A 15038-nucleotide genomic window follows, 5' to 3' on the forward strand; every position below is an offset into this window, starting at 1 on the left:
TTATGCCTATCCCACGCATGCTTAAACTTGCTGTGTTAACATCTACCACTTCAGCTGGAAGACTTAAATGGATAATATAGTGCTAGGAAAACACAGCTGTATTCCTTGCACTAAAGTTCATTCTGCCTCCCTCTCTCCCCCCTTCTACTATAGGATGTCTTAGCACTGCAATGTTTTACTGTACCCACACCACTTCAATATCCCTTTAACTCAAGAAAGTTCCTAAAAGAACAGACATCCTCAACATACCCACTGTTTGGTATTGCTCCGTTATTACAATGTTACTAGCCAGTATTGTTTCATAAGTGCATTACACAAGTGCATTACACCTTGGGTCATCCCCTTTGAATCTAAATGTTATACAGTAGTTGGGAGTGGAAACAAGAAGGTGCAGGGGAATTAGCGGTTGGACTGGATAACTGCTCAATTTAATGTAGTGAACTTGCTGTGATGCCAGGAAGTGGCCAAAGTTGTTGCACTTCAGCTGTGTTTCTCATGTTAAAACATCATTCAAAGGAGGTGTTGTAATAAAAACTAAAATTAGGCAGTAATCAAATCCCAATAGAATTTACTTATAAATGTATATCTAATTTCAAAAAAGATCTAAAACTTACTATTATTCCAGTGCGGAAAAGATACCGAACTGTTCCTGATTCTGCTCCAGTGAACTCTTCAATCCTGCTGACTTTTGGCCAATCTGGTGGTTTGTAGAAAAGTATTGAGGGCACTGTGCATGCGCAACAATAGCTACTATGTGCCAATATAGTGATGTTCAGCATCATCATACTTAGCGTGATTAAGCTAAACGTGAAGTCTTTTAAAAATGGAAGGTTCTAAAGAAGTGTCTCTAGTGGCTGTCTATATGAGAGAGAAACCTTTTCAGAAACTAATATTTTACATTGTCTGAGAAAAGCATCTGTGCACCATAACCACTACTGCTCAAATAAGTCAAACACAATTTCCTCTTGGCCAGTAATTTCCTTTTTGCTTTATGCGGGAAACATTTAAATGAAGGGGAACTATATGTGATAGATAATGGCAAATGTATGAAGCTAATTTTCCCCCATTTATTTTATATGTACAATCAATTGTATTAGGTGCTGACTCTTGATTCATTGCAGCAAAACGTTACTAAAGGAATCATACTTTTGCCTGTCGCAACAAAGCAGGAGTTAAATTTAAAAATTAAGACTGCAATAAAGGAAGTTTAAACTTTAGATTTCTCATTACAGAAAATGTGCAGGGAGACTGTGTAGGTCACATGCAGGTGTGTTGTGGCTAAGACTGCATAAACAAAGTGGTTTAACTCCTAAATGGCAGATAGTTGAGCAGTGAGCCTGCATGGGCATGATCTGTACACCAACACCACTCCATTAAAGGAACACTACAGTGTCAGGAACACAAACATGTATTCTTCACAACACTGTAGTGGTAAAATAACAAAATGGATCCCCCCCATCTCTTTGTACTGAAAAGGTGCTTTTTCTCACTTTATTTATTTTATTTTTTTTGCCCACACCGTGCCAGCCTCGCCACTGCTGGCCCTGGCTCCCTTCGTGGTTAAAGTCCGTAAACTTGATGACCTCTGCCAATTCCATAATTTCAGATAGGAAAGCATTGGGAGGCTATTGCGCATGCACAGCAAAATGCCACGCTGCATGAGTCGGCATCTCGACATAAACTCCGGATATTCCAGGCAACATGCCCACTTCAGTGAGATGAAGGGGTTACCAAGCCTAGTATCCCTTTTTAATATCTTTTTTTTTTTTCTTGTGTACTTGTATAAAGTGAGAAGTCAGCTGCCATAATAACTTGGCTAAGGATTGTGCATTATCCTTTAAGTATCAACTCTCCTATGTGTCTGAATTTTTTTCTTTTTCTCTTAATAGGTGATCCTCTTACCCCTTGCAACGAGACAAAGTGGAGCCAAAAATGGCAGTCTTCCCGTCCGCTCAGGAGGACAAGCCTGTCTTTAGGCTCAGGATTTTGGCATGCAACAGGGAGACATTCCAGCCGACGACTCCTCAGAGCAATCCCACGTCAGGTGGCTCAAACTCTCCAAGCCGATGTGTTATGGCAGTTGGGGTACACAGGTATTTCGTCCTGCTGCATGCAGTTTACTAATCTACAATTATAGGAGTAGTTATTCTTTCTACTTTTTTTTAATTTATTTTTTTGAGGCAGGCTGTGCCTAACTGACAACAAACATTAAAAAACAGTAGGCCTGTCTGTTCCTACAACTTGTATTTTTAATTTTATTTTCATTGAAAAAAAATAGCTGCTCCCTTCTTTCTTATAAAGAAAGTTTAAAAATGTTATTTTAAATGAGCACTCCACCCTTAAAATGACTTTATCCCTATAAAATTGTTTTGTTTCCTGGATATCCTGGGCAGTGTCTTACCTTAAGATGATAAGCCATTCTGTTAATTACAATGGATGGCTGATGGTAGCCCTAGAGTGTCAGTAGATGGTTTCAGCCTGTCACCAACGCCCACTTCTTTCCTTCCTGCTCTCAGACAGCAGCCGAGCAGAGGAGGCAGAAGACAGTGTGGAAGGGCACCAGGGCACATACTTAGGCGTTAAAGGGTTTTAAAAACTAGACCGTGTCTAGGAATTCCAGTCTCTAAAACAAATTCATTGGGATCAAGTTGTTTTGGAGGTAGAGTGTTCCTTTAAGCTCTGATGTACATTATTATTATTATTGCCATTTATATAGCGCCAACAGATTCCGTAGCGCTTTACAATATTATGAGAGGGAGGATGTAACTATAAATAGGACAATTACAAGAAAGCTTACAGGAACAATAGGTTGAAGAGGACCCTGCTCAAACAAGCTTACAGTCTATACATGAATGTTAAGCTATGAATATAATGGTCCCCTCTGCTTCTTTTGTTTTTTTCCTATGTCTTTTCCTCCCCGCCACACAAATCCAAAAAACTAGTAATTTGCCCATAAACGAATATAGTCAAACCTAATTTGCGGTCAGATTAACCTTTTCAGAGGATTTGAGTTGGCTGTGGCCACATGCTGGTAAAGTGCCCTTTTTTGGTAGGTATCTGGAGTAAGCAACTCCAGAGCCAACCATTTCTAACCTCACAGAAAACTATTAAATCAAAGACAGTATTTTTTAATTTAGTATCTGCACTACCTTTTATGTCCAGGGTTACCTGGATTTCCTCTAACAGAAAGCTAGCAGAAGTCTTCCCAGAATCTGAAATATTACTAGGCATGCAAAACCCACTGTGTTAAGTAGGTTCAAAGCCTATTAAATGCCTCCCACCCACTTTTAATGTTCCTACTTTGTTCTTTTGCTTTCCTGAATATGTGTGTTCTCTTTACACAGGTAGCAATGTCAAAGTTGCTGTTTTTGACACTGGATTAAGCGAAAAGCATCCACACTTCAAAAATGTCAAAGAACGGACCAACTGGACCAACGAGAAGACCTTGGATGATGGTAAGCAAGATTGTAGAAGTGGTGGACTGCCAAAAGAAATATATATTTCTCTTGACAAGACTTCTTAATGTGAGCAAATTGTTTGTTGTTGGAAACATTGTTACCCTTATTATCCTCTGGTATGAAAGTGAAGAAGAATTATGTACCTTTTAATGTGTTGTAAGTCTATGTATTAGCGGTGGCTTAGGTCTGTAGGGAAAGGTGAGTTATACTTATCAGAACCTGTCCCTCGTAGCCGCCACCGTTTTCTTCCTGGCATCAGCTGCGAGGAGTTCAGCACAGTATTCTTGCACATGCGCGAGACTGCAACACTGATGTCTGTGGAGGATCCCATGGGATCTGAGCCTTCCCTCCCCCTCCCCCTCCTCCCCTCCAGCTGTCTCTGGTGACGGGCTGAGGGCTTGACAAGGCTTTACAAAAGATAGCTCCGGCTTATGTCACGCTTTTTCAAACACATGAAAAAATACTAATGCAAAGTAGTCCCTACTTTGTCTTAGTATATCTTTTGACTGCTTTAGTGAAATTCCAGCAAATGTGAGTATTTAATAAAGATTTGTTTTTATAAAATACTCATTTTGGATGGGGCGTTTGACAGTTGTTTTAATATGTCATCCTGGAATCCAGTCCCACAGTTCCTTGCTTTTTAACGCTCTTTGGGACTTTTGATGCGGTCCTGTCTCCTTTTTTGTACCTCCATTTTTGTAGTCTGTGTCTCTGTATGGACTACCCTGCACTAAAGACGAATTTTTGAATAAAATAATACTTTCCAATATATTTAGCAGTTTGACTCACATAATGTATTGGTAACATGACCCAAAACATTTTATCTATGCAATGTTTAAGCCACATTTGCTATAAATAACATCTATTTAGATCTATTTAGAATAACACTTCTGGCACAAGCACAACTTGCGTATATTTGGCTTATGTTCATTTTTAAAATCTTTTTAGTTTAGCTTTCTACAATGTTACTCTGCCCCCTCTTTTCACACTGTAAATTCCTCATAAGATATATTTGATATATCCACATTCAGTGTTTGTTCATCTGAAATTTCTATCTTTTGGATGAAATTCCCGTCTGAATTTCGGACAATAGCGAATGCCCCAGTGTTTAACTGGGCATGCGCGTGGATTTTACAGCTCTATCTAGTGTGGGCAGATGACGTGTCCCACAGGGCCTTCATCTGCCCACACAAAGATGGCAGCGCCCAGGACCTAGGCCCGGTCACAAAATAAAGATTACAAAATAGGAAATATGGGGGTTTAGGGGCATTTGGGGTGACTAAAGGGGCAAGTGGATGTAGTGGAGTCGGGAGGGGGGTTTAAAAAACAAAAAAACACAAAAAAAAACTGATGCGGCTATGACAGTGCAGCTTAAACCCTGAAAAACTAATTATTGCAGTTTTTATTAAACTTTTGGTCACCAAACACCTGCGCCCAAAACCCCACAGTCAAGCATTGTATAATACTTTCCTATGGGGACAGTACTACCGGTAATGCGAGTGGAGGGAGTGGGGGGGCTTGACAGAGGCACCTTAGGGAGCAACTATGTTTTCCTGGCATTATCATTTCCCTTTAAAATGAGCACAACCACCATCTTCCATCCCCCCACCCCTCCCATATGGAGGTGACCACAGATCAAATATGTATTTGTTATATAGCAGATTTAATTTTATGCATTGTTAATATATAGTAAAGTACTGTCCCTTTAATTCTCTAGTTATGGCACTTTATTGTTTTTAATTTTGTATGATCTATATTTACAATACTTAATGGATTAATTGAATGTACTTTAGTTATATTAATTTAGCGCTGGCAGTATCTAAGTAGTTGTTTGTCTCCCATGTTAAAATCGGTGTAGAACCCACCGATATTTGGGTACTGACAAAACAGTAGTATACCCACTAACCACAAGCAATAAATCTGCTAAATTGAAAATGGTTCCAGGTGAACCTCACTAACACCCAAAGTAGAAAACAAATAGCAACAAAGTGGAAACCACATTCAAATAGACATAGAGTTGAAATACAATCTGAGGAATATATCCAAAATATTCCAATTTTGGATATATTCCTCAGGTTGTATTTCAACTCTATGGATATTTGGGTACTGTGTCATGGTAGTGGGCTTAAAACGATATGGCCATATACTGGTTATTTCGTAGGATATAGGTGATTTAAAGCTTTGTAAAATTCGAGACCGTATCTTTGTGTGCTGTTCCTTTATTCTGTATTTTATATAAAATTTACAGCAACACCCCTGCTGAGAAATGCAAATTCTGTGTGTGTCCCCAATTCCCTCGGTTTTCAAACTCCATCTGACTCAAGATGTTTTTATATGGCTGAAGAATTCTGTTACATACTAAAGTTAGGGGGTTGAGTTTTTCGAATTTATACACCTAGATTTCTTGTAAAAATAGATTTAATTTCAAAACTTGATTAAATGATTATATTAAAATATAGTTTTCAGGTATCCTTTACAAAGTGCTTTTTGCTAAGCTTGGTCCTTTAGTTAACCTGTCATTTCCCAAGGTGTTGTGCAAATATCGTATAAACCTTACTCTGTTATAGCTCTGCTACTCCAATGCCTTATATATTCTCAAAAATGTGCATCATTTCTCTGAGATAATTTAAGTATACAGTTTCCTAGAATTCTTTTTTTTTTTATTCCTGCATTATCTATGTGCTTAATAAATACAAAGCTACATTTTTAGTTTGGCTACGATGGCCTAAATTCGGTAATTCAATATGAATTCCTGGCGATTCACACTTTAGAGAATAAAACTGTACTGTCTCTTTAACACAATAAAATTACTGGAGACAGATTACTGTGGACATTTTTATCTTCAGTGTAAAGGCTGATGCACTGTATACATTTAATAAAAGTAGACAAACACCCTCCTCCTCACAGTCCTGTTCACAGTGAGACACAAGTAATATCCTGTGCTCTTCCCTGATTATATTAGATTATGTTGTTGGCCTGGATGCCTTTTGTTTACGTTTGGTTAAAATGTTGCTCATACTGTACTTATTTAGGGAACACATTATGTTTCTGTGACCTGTTCAAATTGTCTTCTCTGCAGTTTTTCTATTAATGTTTCCATTTTGTCTAGGCCTGGGGCATGGAACCTTTGTGGCAGGTGTCATTGCCAGCATGAGAGAGTGCCAAGGATTTGCTCCAGACTCCGAGCTGCACATCTACAGGGTTTTCACAAATAATCAGGTATTTCCATTCATACACGTGTGCACATTTAGGCTGGGTGTTTTTGCTGTGTACTTCGCATTCTGGACATTGCACGTAGTACTTCCCATATCTAGATCTGTGCTTCCTTACTCTTCCCACTCTTGAGATAATAAACATTAACTTCTTGAACGTGCAGTTTCCAAAGCTGACCTATGACAGGAAATGGTAACACCCTACATTGTGCCTTTCTGAAAGAAGTATTTGGTGTTCATGCTGTTGGCTATCTGTAATAAACACATTTTTAATTGTAACTTTTTACTTTTTTTTTTTTTTCTTCATTATTGTTTATGCCTGATTTAATCGATGGGATTTTTTTCCTTAAATATTAAGTACTTTGATATATAAACGTGGTTCTGTCACCTTCTGGGATCTTTGCGTATTTTTCAAAGTCCCCTGCTGCTTGGAGTGCAGGACAGATGAGTTTATGACAGATGAGTTTACTTACTTGAACCTGTTCTTTGCAGCCACTGTGGCAGTGGTAGCTCTACCTTTTTTTAAACCAAAAGAAAAATGCATAAGGCAAAGTAGCTCCTAGCATTATTCGCATTATTTGATATATTTCAAAGAAGGAGGAATGCAGTGCCCAACTGGCCCCAGATAAGATGTCAGATTGTTCTAAAATGGGGAGACGGTACTTAAAATAGGGGAGATGGTATGAGGGCATTCCAGGCACCATACCCACTACAACACAATGTAGTGATTTAGTGGTCCTTTAATTGAATGGGTGTAGACTTAAAAAGTCTATCACACAAGGGTTGATACATCTGGACTAAAGAGTTTAACCACATAAAAGCTTCATTGCTAAATCTACTTTAAAATCAACTAAATAATTTATATTTCCATCATTTGTCTAGGCTGGCTGATCTCAAAACTTGAACAGATTTGAAACATTTATTACATGTGTTTACCATTTCAGTAACTAATTTGTGATCTTTTTATTTTTCCACTTGTGTTTGATTTGAAAACATCTGGCAGTGGTCACGCTAATTAGCTGGGAGGTCAAAAGTTACACCATGCAACTTCTCATTTTGTGTGGTATCCGTCCGATATACGAATGGTCCTGGTTCTTTTTGTAATGGCAAAAGATGAGATAAAACTAGCTTGAGATCTGAGTAGGGACCCACCGAAGCTGTCCTGTTGTCCGTTCTCAGTATCTCTTGTACCCCGTTTGTTTTTTTGTTTTTGTTTTTTTCCCTCTTCGTAAGTTTAAAGGGTAATCCAGACATGGACCCCTTGCTCACAGTGTCATACCTCATAGACAATACCTAACAAGGCTGAAATGAATCTGGGGTTGCTGTATCTCTTGTACAGAGAGAGTTGGCCTTCATTTCAGATTTGGACCACCCTTTTGGGTGGTATCCATCTGACATGAAAATTGTCCTGGTTCGTTTTGTAATGAGCTGGGGATCTGAGCGGAAACCCACCGGACTATTTAAAGCTGTTGTCTATCCTCAGTACTCTCTTGCACCTTGTTTTTTTTTGCTCTCATTCTAATGTATTTAGACATTTTATTTACGGAAATGCTTACTGAATTCCTCTTAGTAGCAGACCGGTTCGGGTTAATAGGTTAACAGCCAAAGGTTGATAAATAGAAATTTGGTGTCTCCGTTGTAGTCGGGTGCCAGCAGTAACCCCTTTATTAGTCATGGCTTCCTGTCTGCTGGCAATTGTCAGGTCATGTAATACAAAATAGCAGAGCTACTGGCGGCTGTACAATCACTGGATCAGGTGATCTAGTTTCCTTGCATTATCAGAAAAACCTATGTTAATGAACCAATTATATTTTAATACAATGATAGTATGAATGCTGTTTACCTGTAGTCGCATGTTTCTACTCTCACTTTCAGGGCTTGCCAAACAGGTATGTCTTGAGATTATGTTCAACTACAACGTCTAAAAGTTTATGTCAGACATAGAATTGCTGAAGTCCCTAAGATTTGTGGTTTAGCAAACTAAGTTTTTAACCCTTCTCTTTTTAAAAGGAATCCTGGGGATTCTTTATGTTTAGCATTTTAAGGTTTCTGTTAAGTCTAATGCCCAAAATCTCTGTGTGTGTTATTTCTACTTTTGGAATTGTAATTATGGCAGAGAAAGTGACGCTTGCCGTATTCCACGTGTTTCGCAGCTGTTATTTCCTACACTTTGCCAGAAATATTTATATTTTGGACCAGAAAATGTATAACTCCACTCTGTAAAGGATTCAGGCCTCTTATTAAATACACATTGCATATTTTCATATGTCTCGCACACTTTCACCTCAAGTGCGAATCCACTTTTCTTTTACACTCTGCCAAGCTCCATGTCAGTGCGTTTGGTAGTACATTTTCAATAATTAAAGGCAGTCTAAGGAATAGTAGAAGCAATATAAAGAATTATATCCAATCTCTGATACTCTTCATTTACAAGCATTGAGGGTTATGGAATTTCTATAGGTATGCAAGTCTTTCTCCTTTCAAGTTAAACTAGACCCCTCAATTGTATCTTAATCCGTTAACATACGCTAACACTAATCAGTAATTGTAACAATCTCCTCCAAATAATAATTTATAATAATTTGCTATTTTTATTGAGCTTTTCTCCCTGTGAGACTCAAAGCAGTTTACAAATATACAAATATAAAGACATAAAGGTTAGGAGTTTCTGATGGTGAAATGAGCAGACTGAATGCCCGATGAAAGAGGTGGGTCTTCAGTTTTTTTTTTTTGTTTTTTTTTTTAAAGTCTGTAAGGACGGTGCGGTAAAAAGTTCCAGAACGTAGGGGCAATGTGGCTGAGTTTGTCTTTATTTTTGGCACTGGCAGGATGGACTTGCTGACTGACCAAAGTGAACGAGATGGAATATAGGGTGTCTCTTTTAGATATTGTGGGCCTTGATTGTTTGTCTTTGAAATTTAGCAGGCCGATTTTAAAATGTTTGCCAATTAATTGGAAGCCAATGCAGGTAGTGAAGAAACAGATGTTATGTGGCAGGAGTGGGTTTGATTGGTCAGTAGTCTGGCTGCTGCATTTTGTACTGTCTGAAGGCGATGGAGTTCTTTTTCTGAGAGGCCCAAGTAAAGTACATTGCGGTAATCTAGTGGAGAGGACACACATGCATGGATTAATGTTGGCATATCATCCGGTGGAATTAAGTGTTGTATCCTGCCTATATTTTTCAAATAAAAGTAGGCAGATTTTATTACGGAGGAAATTTGCTGTTTAAATGCCAGTCCAGAGTCAATCAGCACTCCAAGGTTTCGTACCACTGATGAACTAATGAGTTGAGAGCCTCCAAGCTCTAGGCCAGTTGGGTGATCATGGGATATTTTTTTTTGCCCTGGTCCCCCTCAGCAAGAGTAACTCTGCTTTTTAGCCAAACTAGCATTCATCCATTCTATGAGGTCTGCTAAATAACTGTTAATGTGGCATGTTGGGTCTGTAGTATCTGGAGCAAAGGAGAAGTAGAGTTTTGTTTCATCAGCATAACAGTGATACCTTAGGCCATGTGCCTGATGATGTCCTCCAGTGATAGCAAGCAAATTGCGAATAGCATGGGCGACAAGATGGATCCTTGTGGAACTCTGCAGGCCAATTCTGTTGGTGCCAATGAACTTGATCCTGATGGTTACTCTCTGTGATCTACCTGTGAGGAAATATTTCAACCAGTTAAGGACTGTGCCTCCTAGACCACAGATGTGCTGCTTGAGCTCTATTAAAATCCTATGGTGTCAAATGCTTGTTTTGTAATTGTTTTTGAATTTATTACTACTTTTAAATTTTTTTTAATTTGGAAAGACTGTGGCGCCTACCTAGAACCAAGTGCCTCATCTATGTGCCCAACCTCCCCCATTGTCTCTCCCTCTGTTCTTTCCCATAGAGTTGTCTGCTGGCAGTGTGCAATGTATTTCTACCCCACTCTTGCTTCCCCTTCTTCCGGGAGGTGTGCTATATTTCCTGGTGGTCCTTTGGTCTGTATATCGCTGCTTTAAGCTCCTATGCTCATTGGTGTGTCATTGGTGAGTGTAGAGCTAATGAGGGAGCATTTAAAGTGAACTTCACCTTCCTGGAGGCAGACCATATTCTGATACTGTAACTTTCTTTTTTTTTTTTTACAAGCATCATGTGTAGTCATAAATTATACATAATCCATGTCATTGTTTATTTGATGCTTTACTCTAGCAAAAAACATTGTATTTTAATTTCTCTGTAACATATTCTAATCTTATCCTATAACACTGGCAAACATTAACTCCACTCCTTCTTGTTTACTTCAACTTTAAGATGAGATGATTAGCAATAAATCCCACAAGTCAATTTTATACCTTTTGGCACAACATTCTTGCCTGTGGGGTAATTCACTAATTATTAATATGTTGGCTGCAATTAAGGCTTGGTTCAAAATGCACTCTTTGTTAAGTATATTCATGTCATGGATAAATCTGACTGCCATTCTGGGGTCAAGAAGGAATTTTTTGTCCTAGCTTGTTGCAAAATTGTGCTTCAAACTGGGTTTTTTTCTTTTTTTTTTTTTTTTTTTTTTTTTTTTTTTCTTTTCTTTTGGATCAACAGCAAAAAACAGGTGTGAGGAAGGCTGAACTTGATGGACGCAAGTCTCTTTTCAGCTATCTAACTATGTAACTATGTAACTATGTTATGATTTAATAGATTATTATTTAAATGCTCGCTCCAGCAGACAGGAAAGCAAATAACATATCCTGGTCTGGACCCAGTGTTGTCACACCCTATACTCCAGGACTTTGCGTTAATTTGGCTTGTGGCTTGTGTTTATTGACCGGATACCCATTTATTGCTGTCTGGTTCTGCCATGTCCTGTTAACTGAATGTTTACAGAGGGGAAAAAAACAACCTATTTTTGAATGTTTATTTTGTCTGTATACCTTTCCTCACATTTGGTTATTTTCTTATTGAATGTAACTTGTTCACTCTCTTACTAGGTTTCCTACACATCCTGGTTTTTGGATGCTTTTAATTATGCCATCCTAAAGAAGATTGATGTGTTAAACCTGAGCATTGGGGGGCCGGACTTTATGGACCATCCTTTTGTTGATAAGGTAGATGTATGTTGGAGATGCTTTCTCGGCTGTTAAATCTAAAAATAATGACATGTGGCTTTCTACACATTTCTTGTACATTGTTTGCCTTTTTTTGACTGAATGGTAATTGTCTGGTGTGCCGTCATAGACTAACCCATGCAAATTCTTTGGTACTCTGCAGGTGTGGGAGCTGACGGCTAACAATGTGATTATGGTTTCTGCCATAGGGAACGATGGACCACTTTATGGGTAATAACATCATGTTCTAGAGATGTCTCCATTGTTTAGTTCTAGGGTATTTCAATAACTTACAGGGGGGAAAAAGTACTTTTACACACTCAAAAAAGTTCAACGGTGTGTAGGCGCTACCACATAAAAATACACACAGGTGTAGTGTAAGTGTATCCCACAGCACTTAAAAGGTAAATAATACAATAGATACTACACCAAACCGCAATATTATTTAGATGTTTTCAGACTTAAACAATCTAAAAGACAAAAATACAATACAATAAACTGCTTAATTATCCCTTTTTAATTTCCTAAAGGGATAGGCGAAAGTGTAAAAGTATAATTCATAAAGATACTACACCAAATAGCAAAATAATATAGATGTTCTTATACTGGAACAACTAAAAGACAAAAATACAATCCAACTTTGTGCTGCTCTCCTTCAAGGATATTAGCCTTTTTAGGCGCCCTCAAGCCTACTATATAGAGCCTGGGACGGCTCTACATCCTGTGAGTTTTATCCTATATAGGGGATCATTTTTCTATGCTTACTATCTGCACTTTGTATTGTATTTTTGTCTTTTAGTTGTTCCAGTATAAGAACATCTATATTATTTTGCTGTTTGGTGTAGTATCTTTATCAATTATACTTTTACACTTTCGCCTATCCCTTTTCAAGAGCATATCTATTGCCCAGATACATATAAACTATCTCTTTGCCAATGTCTTTATGCCCCCATAGCATCGTAATGGCTTCCATAATTAATCATATCTTATTGAGAAAAAACAAACATAATCTTCACTTGGATGTGTTATGAAGATTTGTTTCAAATCTAACTTGAAGCAGACTCTGTAGATACTTGTTGGAGCTCCTCAATTGTTTGATTTTAAAATGTTGTATTCATTTTTCATTTAAGACTGTATTTCAGTTTCAACCCCCTGTTCATTGTAACTATCTATATATTATCTATCTATATGTCTGTATTAAAGCAGTTAGTTTCGCCACCTAAAGGGACACTCCACTGCCTAAATAAAAAGATCACTCTTTAGTAGATATACCCCATAGGGGGTATATCTAAAACAGCTTGAAAAGGTCACATATATGTCCTGTCTAGGGCTTTTGTAAGACTTCCCTTTCTAACCTAGCTCAGACATTCTGTGGCTGTCCAATCACTTCTCTGTGCAGCTCAATGAGAAATCTTTGCAAGGCGGGTGCTCTGGGCAGTTGCTGGTCTCCTGAGTGTCTCCCCAATGAGCTAATTAACAAGCCAGAGGAGGGTAACAAGGTCAATTTATAAAGTAAGAATTTCTGTTAAAATCTGCGCTTTTTGTAAAATGTAAAAAGTGGACCCGAAGCACTTCAGGAAGCCAAAGTGTTTTAGATGTCTACAGTATCCCGTTACGGGATCATCCAAGTTAAACCTCTTAAAGTGACACTATAGGCACTAAAACCTCTTTAGCTTAATGAAGCATTTTACTGTCCAGGTCATGCCTCTGAAGTCTCACTGGTCAATTATGTGGCATTTAATTCTGTTTATGCATTCCTTGCTGCACCTCCTCTGGACTGGACTCCTCTGCACTGTAAATTGAATTTTATTTACCTATAGGAGACTCCTGCAAGGTCTAGCAAGCTATTAACAGAGGAGATAATAAATTCTAAATTAAACAAACTGTGCAATATGAACTATAAACATTAGATCTCAATTTACAGGAAGTGTTTTTGGAAAACTGTGCATGTTACATGCAGGGAGGTGTGACTAGGTCTGTATAAGTAAAGTGGCAGGGGCATGATCTATACAACCAAAACCGCTTCATTAAGCTTAAGTTGTTTGGGTGACTATAGCATGTTGTAGTAGTTAAATGCAAGGAGTGCATTAGTGATTATACACTGTCATGGTTATCTTGTCACAGCGTCTTCAATCTCATACTGATCATGAAAGATGTGGTTTTTTTTTTGTTTTTAAATTGTTGGTTACTGAAACAAAACATTTTCAGAGTTTGGTAGCAAAAAAGAAACCCTAGATACCCAAACTATTTATTTATTTTTTTCCCTATAGGCATTGAACAAACAAGAGTGTTTATATGTGTGTAACAACAGAGTCTTTGTGAGCCCTTTTTTTTTTGCCCCGCTTATGTATTTTGTGTATTTTTAGGACCCTCAATAATCCTGCTGACCAGATGGATGTCATCGGGGTTGGTGGGATTGACTTTGAGGATAACATAGCTCGATTCTCCTCACGAGGGATGACAACTTGGGTAAGTATCGTGTAGAGGATGGAAATAACATTATCGTACTAATTAAAATGATATGATATTAACTAAATAGAAAAAAAAGTAATCTATCACAATCCCTATTAATTAAAGTCTGAGTTATTAAAGGACCATTATAGTGCCAGGAAATAAAAACTAGTTTTCCTGGCACTATGTAATCCTTAGGTCCCCCCCACCTCCATAGCCCCCCTCCTGCTGGGCTGAAGGGGTTAAAACCCCTCCAGCCACATACCTTTCTCCAGCGCTGGGCTCCTTTGGTGCTGGGGAACTCTCCTCCTCCTGCCGACGTCAGCGCCGCTCAATGCTTTCCTATGGACGTCAGCGTCTTCTCACTGTGATTTTCACAGTGAGAATCGCGGAAGCGGCCTCTAGTGGCTGTCAGTGAGACAGCCACTAGAGGCTGGATTAACCCTCAGTGTAAACATGGCAGTTTCTCTGATACTGCTATGTTTTCAGCTGCAGGGTTAAAACAAGAGGGACCTGGCACCCAGACCACTTTTATTGAGCTGAAGTGGTCTGGGTGCCTATCGTGGTCCTTTAACCAGCTTTGTGAATCTGTTCACTTTATGCATTTATTACAGCACACAATTTATTAGATCTGTTACAGCAATTATGAAAAGTAGGTTTCTACCCAACTTTCTGCCCTTTCTACAAACCTATAAATGAAAAGTCCATTTCTAAAAACTAATTTGAAAGGAACACATTCGGGGTTTTGGTAATCTCGGTGAGTTATGATAAAAATATAATAATTGGCTTTTCTTTAATGCATGTACACTGCAAAATTACACTAACACGGCAAATACCCC

General features: G+C 38.3%; 2 protein-coding genes across 2 annotated transcripts in view; one reads left to right on the forward strand and one right to left on the reverse strand.

The window, feature by feature from the left end:
- The window catches only part of LOC134578629 (inactive hydroxysteroid dehydrogenase-like protein 1), a 1053979-nt gene that overhangs the window by 64388 nt on the left and 974553 nt on the right, over window positions 1-15038 (reverse strand). The window lies entirely within an intron of this gene.
- Window positions 1-15038, forward strand: part of MBTPS1 (membrane bound transcription factor peptidase, site 1) — an 82516-nt gene that overhangs the window by 34385 nt on the left and 33093 nt on the right. The window contains exons 4-9 of the mRNA XM_063437608.1: window positions 1890-2093; window positions 3345-3455; window positions 6568-6677; window positions 11632-11748; window positions 11912-11979; window positions 14115-14217. Of these exons, the coding sequence (XP_063293678.1) occupies window positions 1890-2093; window positions 3345-3455; window positions 6568-6677; window positions 11632-11748; window positions 11912-11979; window positions 14115-14217 (713 nt within the window). The remainder of the gene's footprint in view (window positions 1-1889; window positions 2094-3344; window positions 3456-6567; window positions 6678-11631; window positions 11749-11911; window positions 11980-14114; window positions 14218-15038) is intronic.

The sequence above is a fragment of the Pelobates fuscus genome, chromosome 12 (genome assembly GCF_036172605.1).
Source record: "Pelobates fuscus isolate aPelFus1 chromosome 12, aPelFus1.pri, whole genome shotgun sequence".
Classification (NCBI taxonomy): domain Eukaryota; kingdom Metazoa; phylum Chordata; class Amphibia; order Anura; family Pelobatidae; genus Pelobates; species Pelobates fuscus.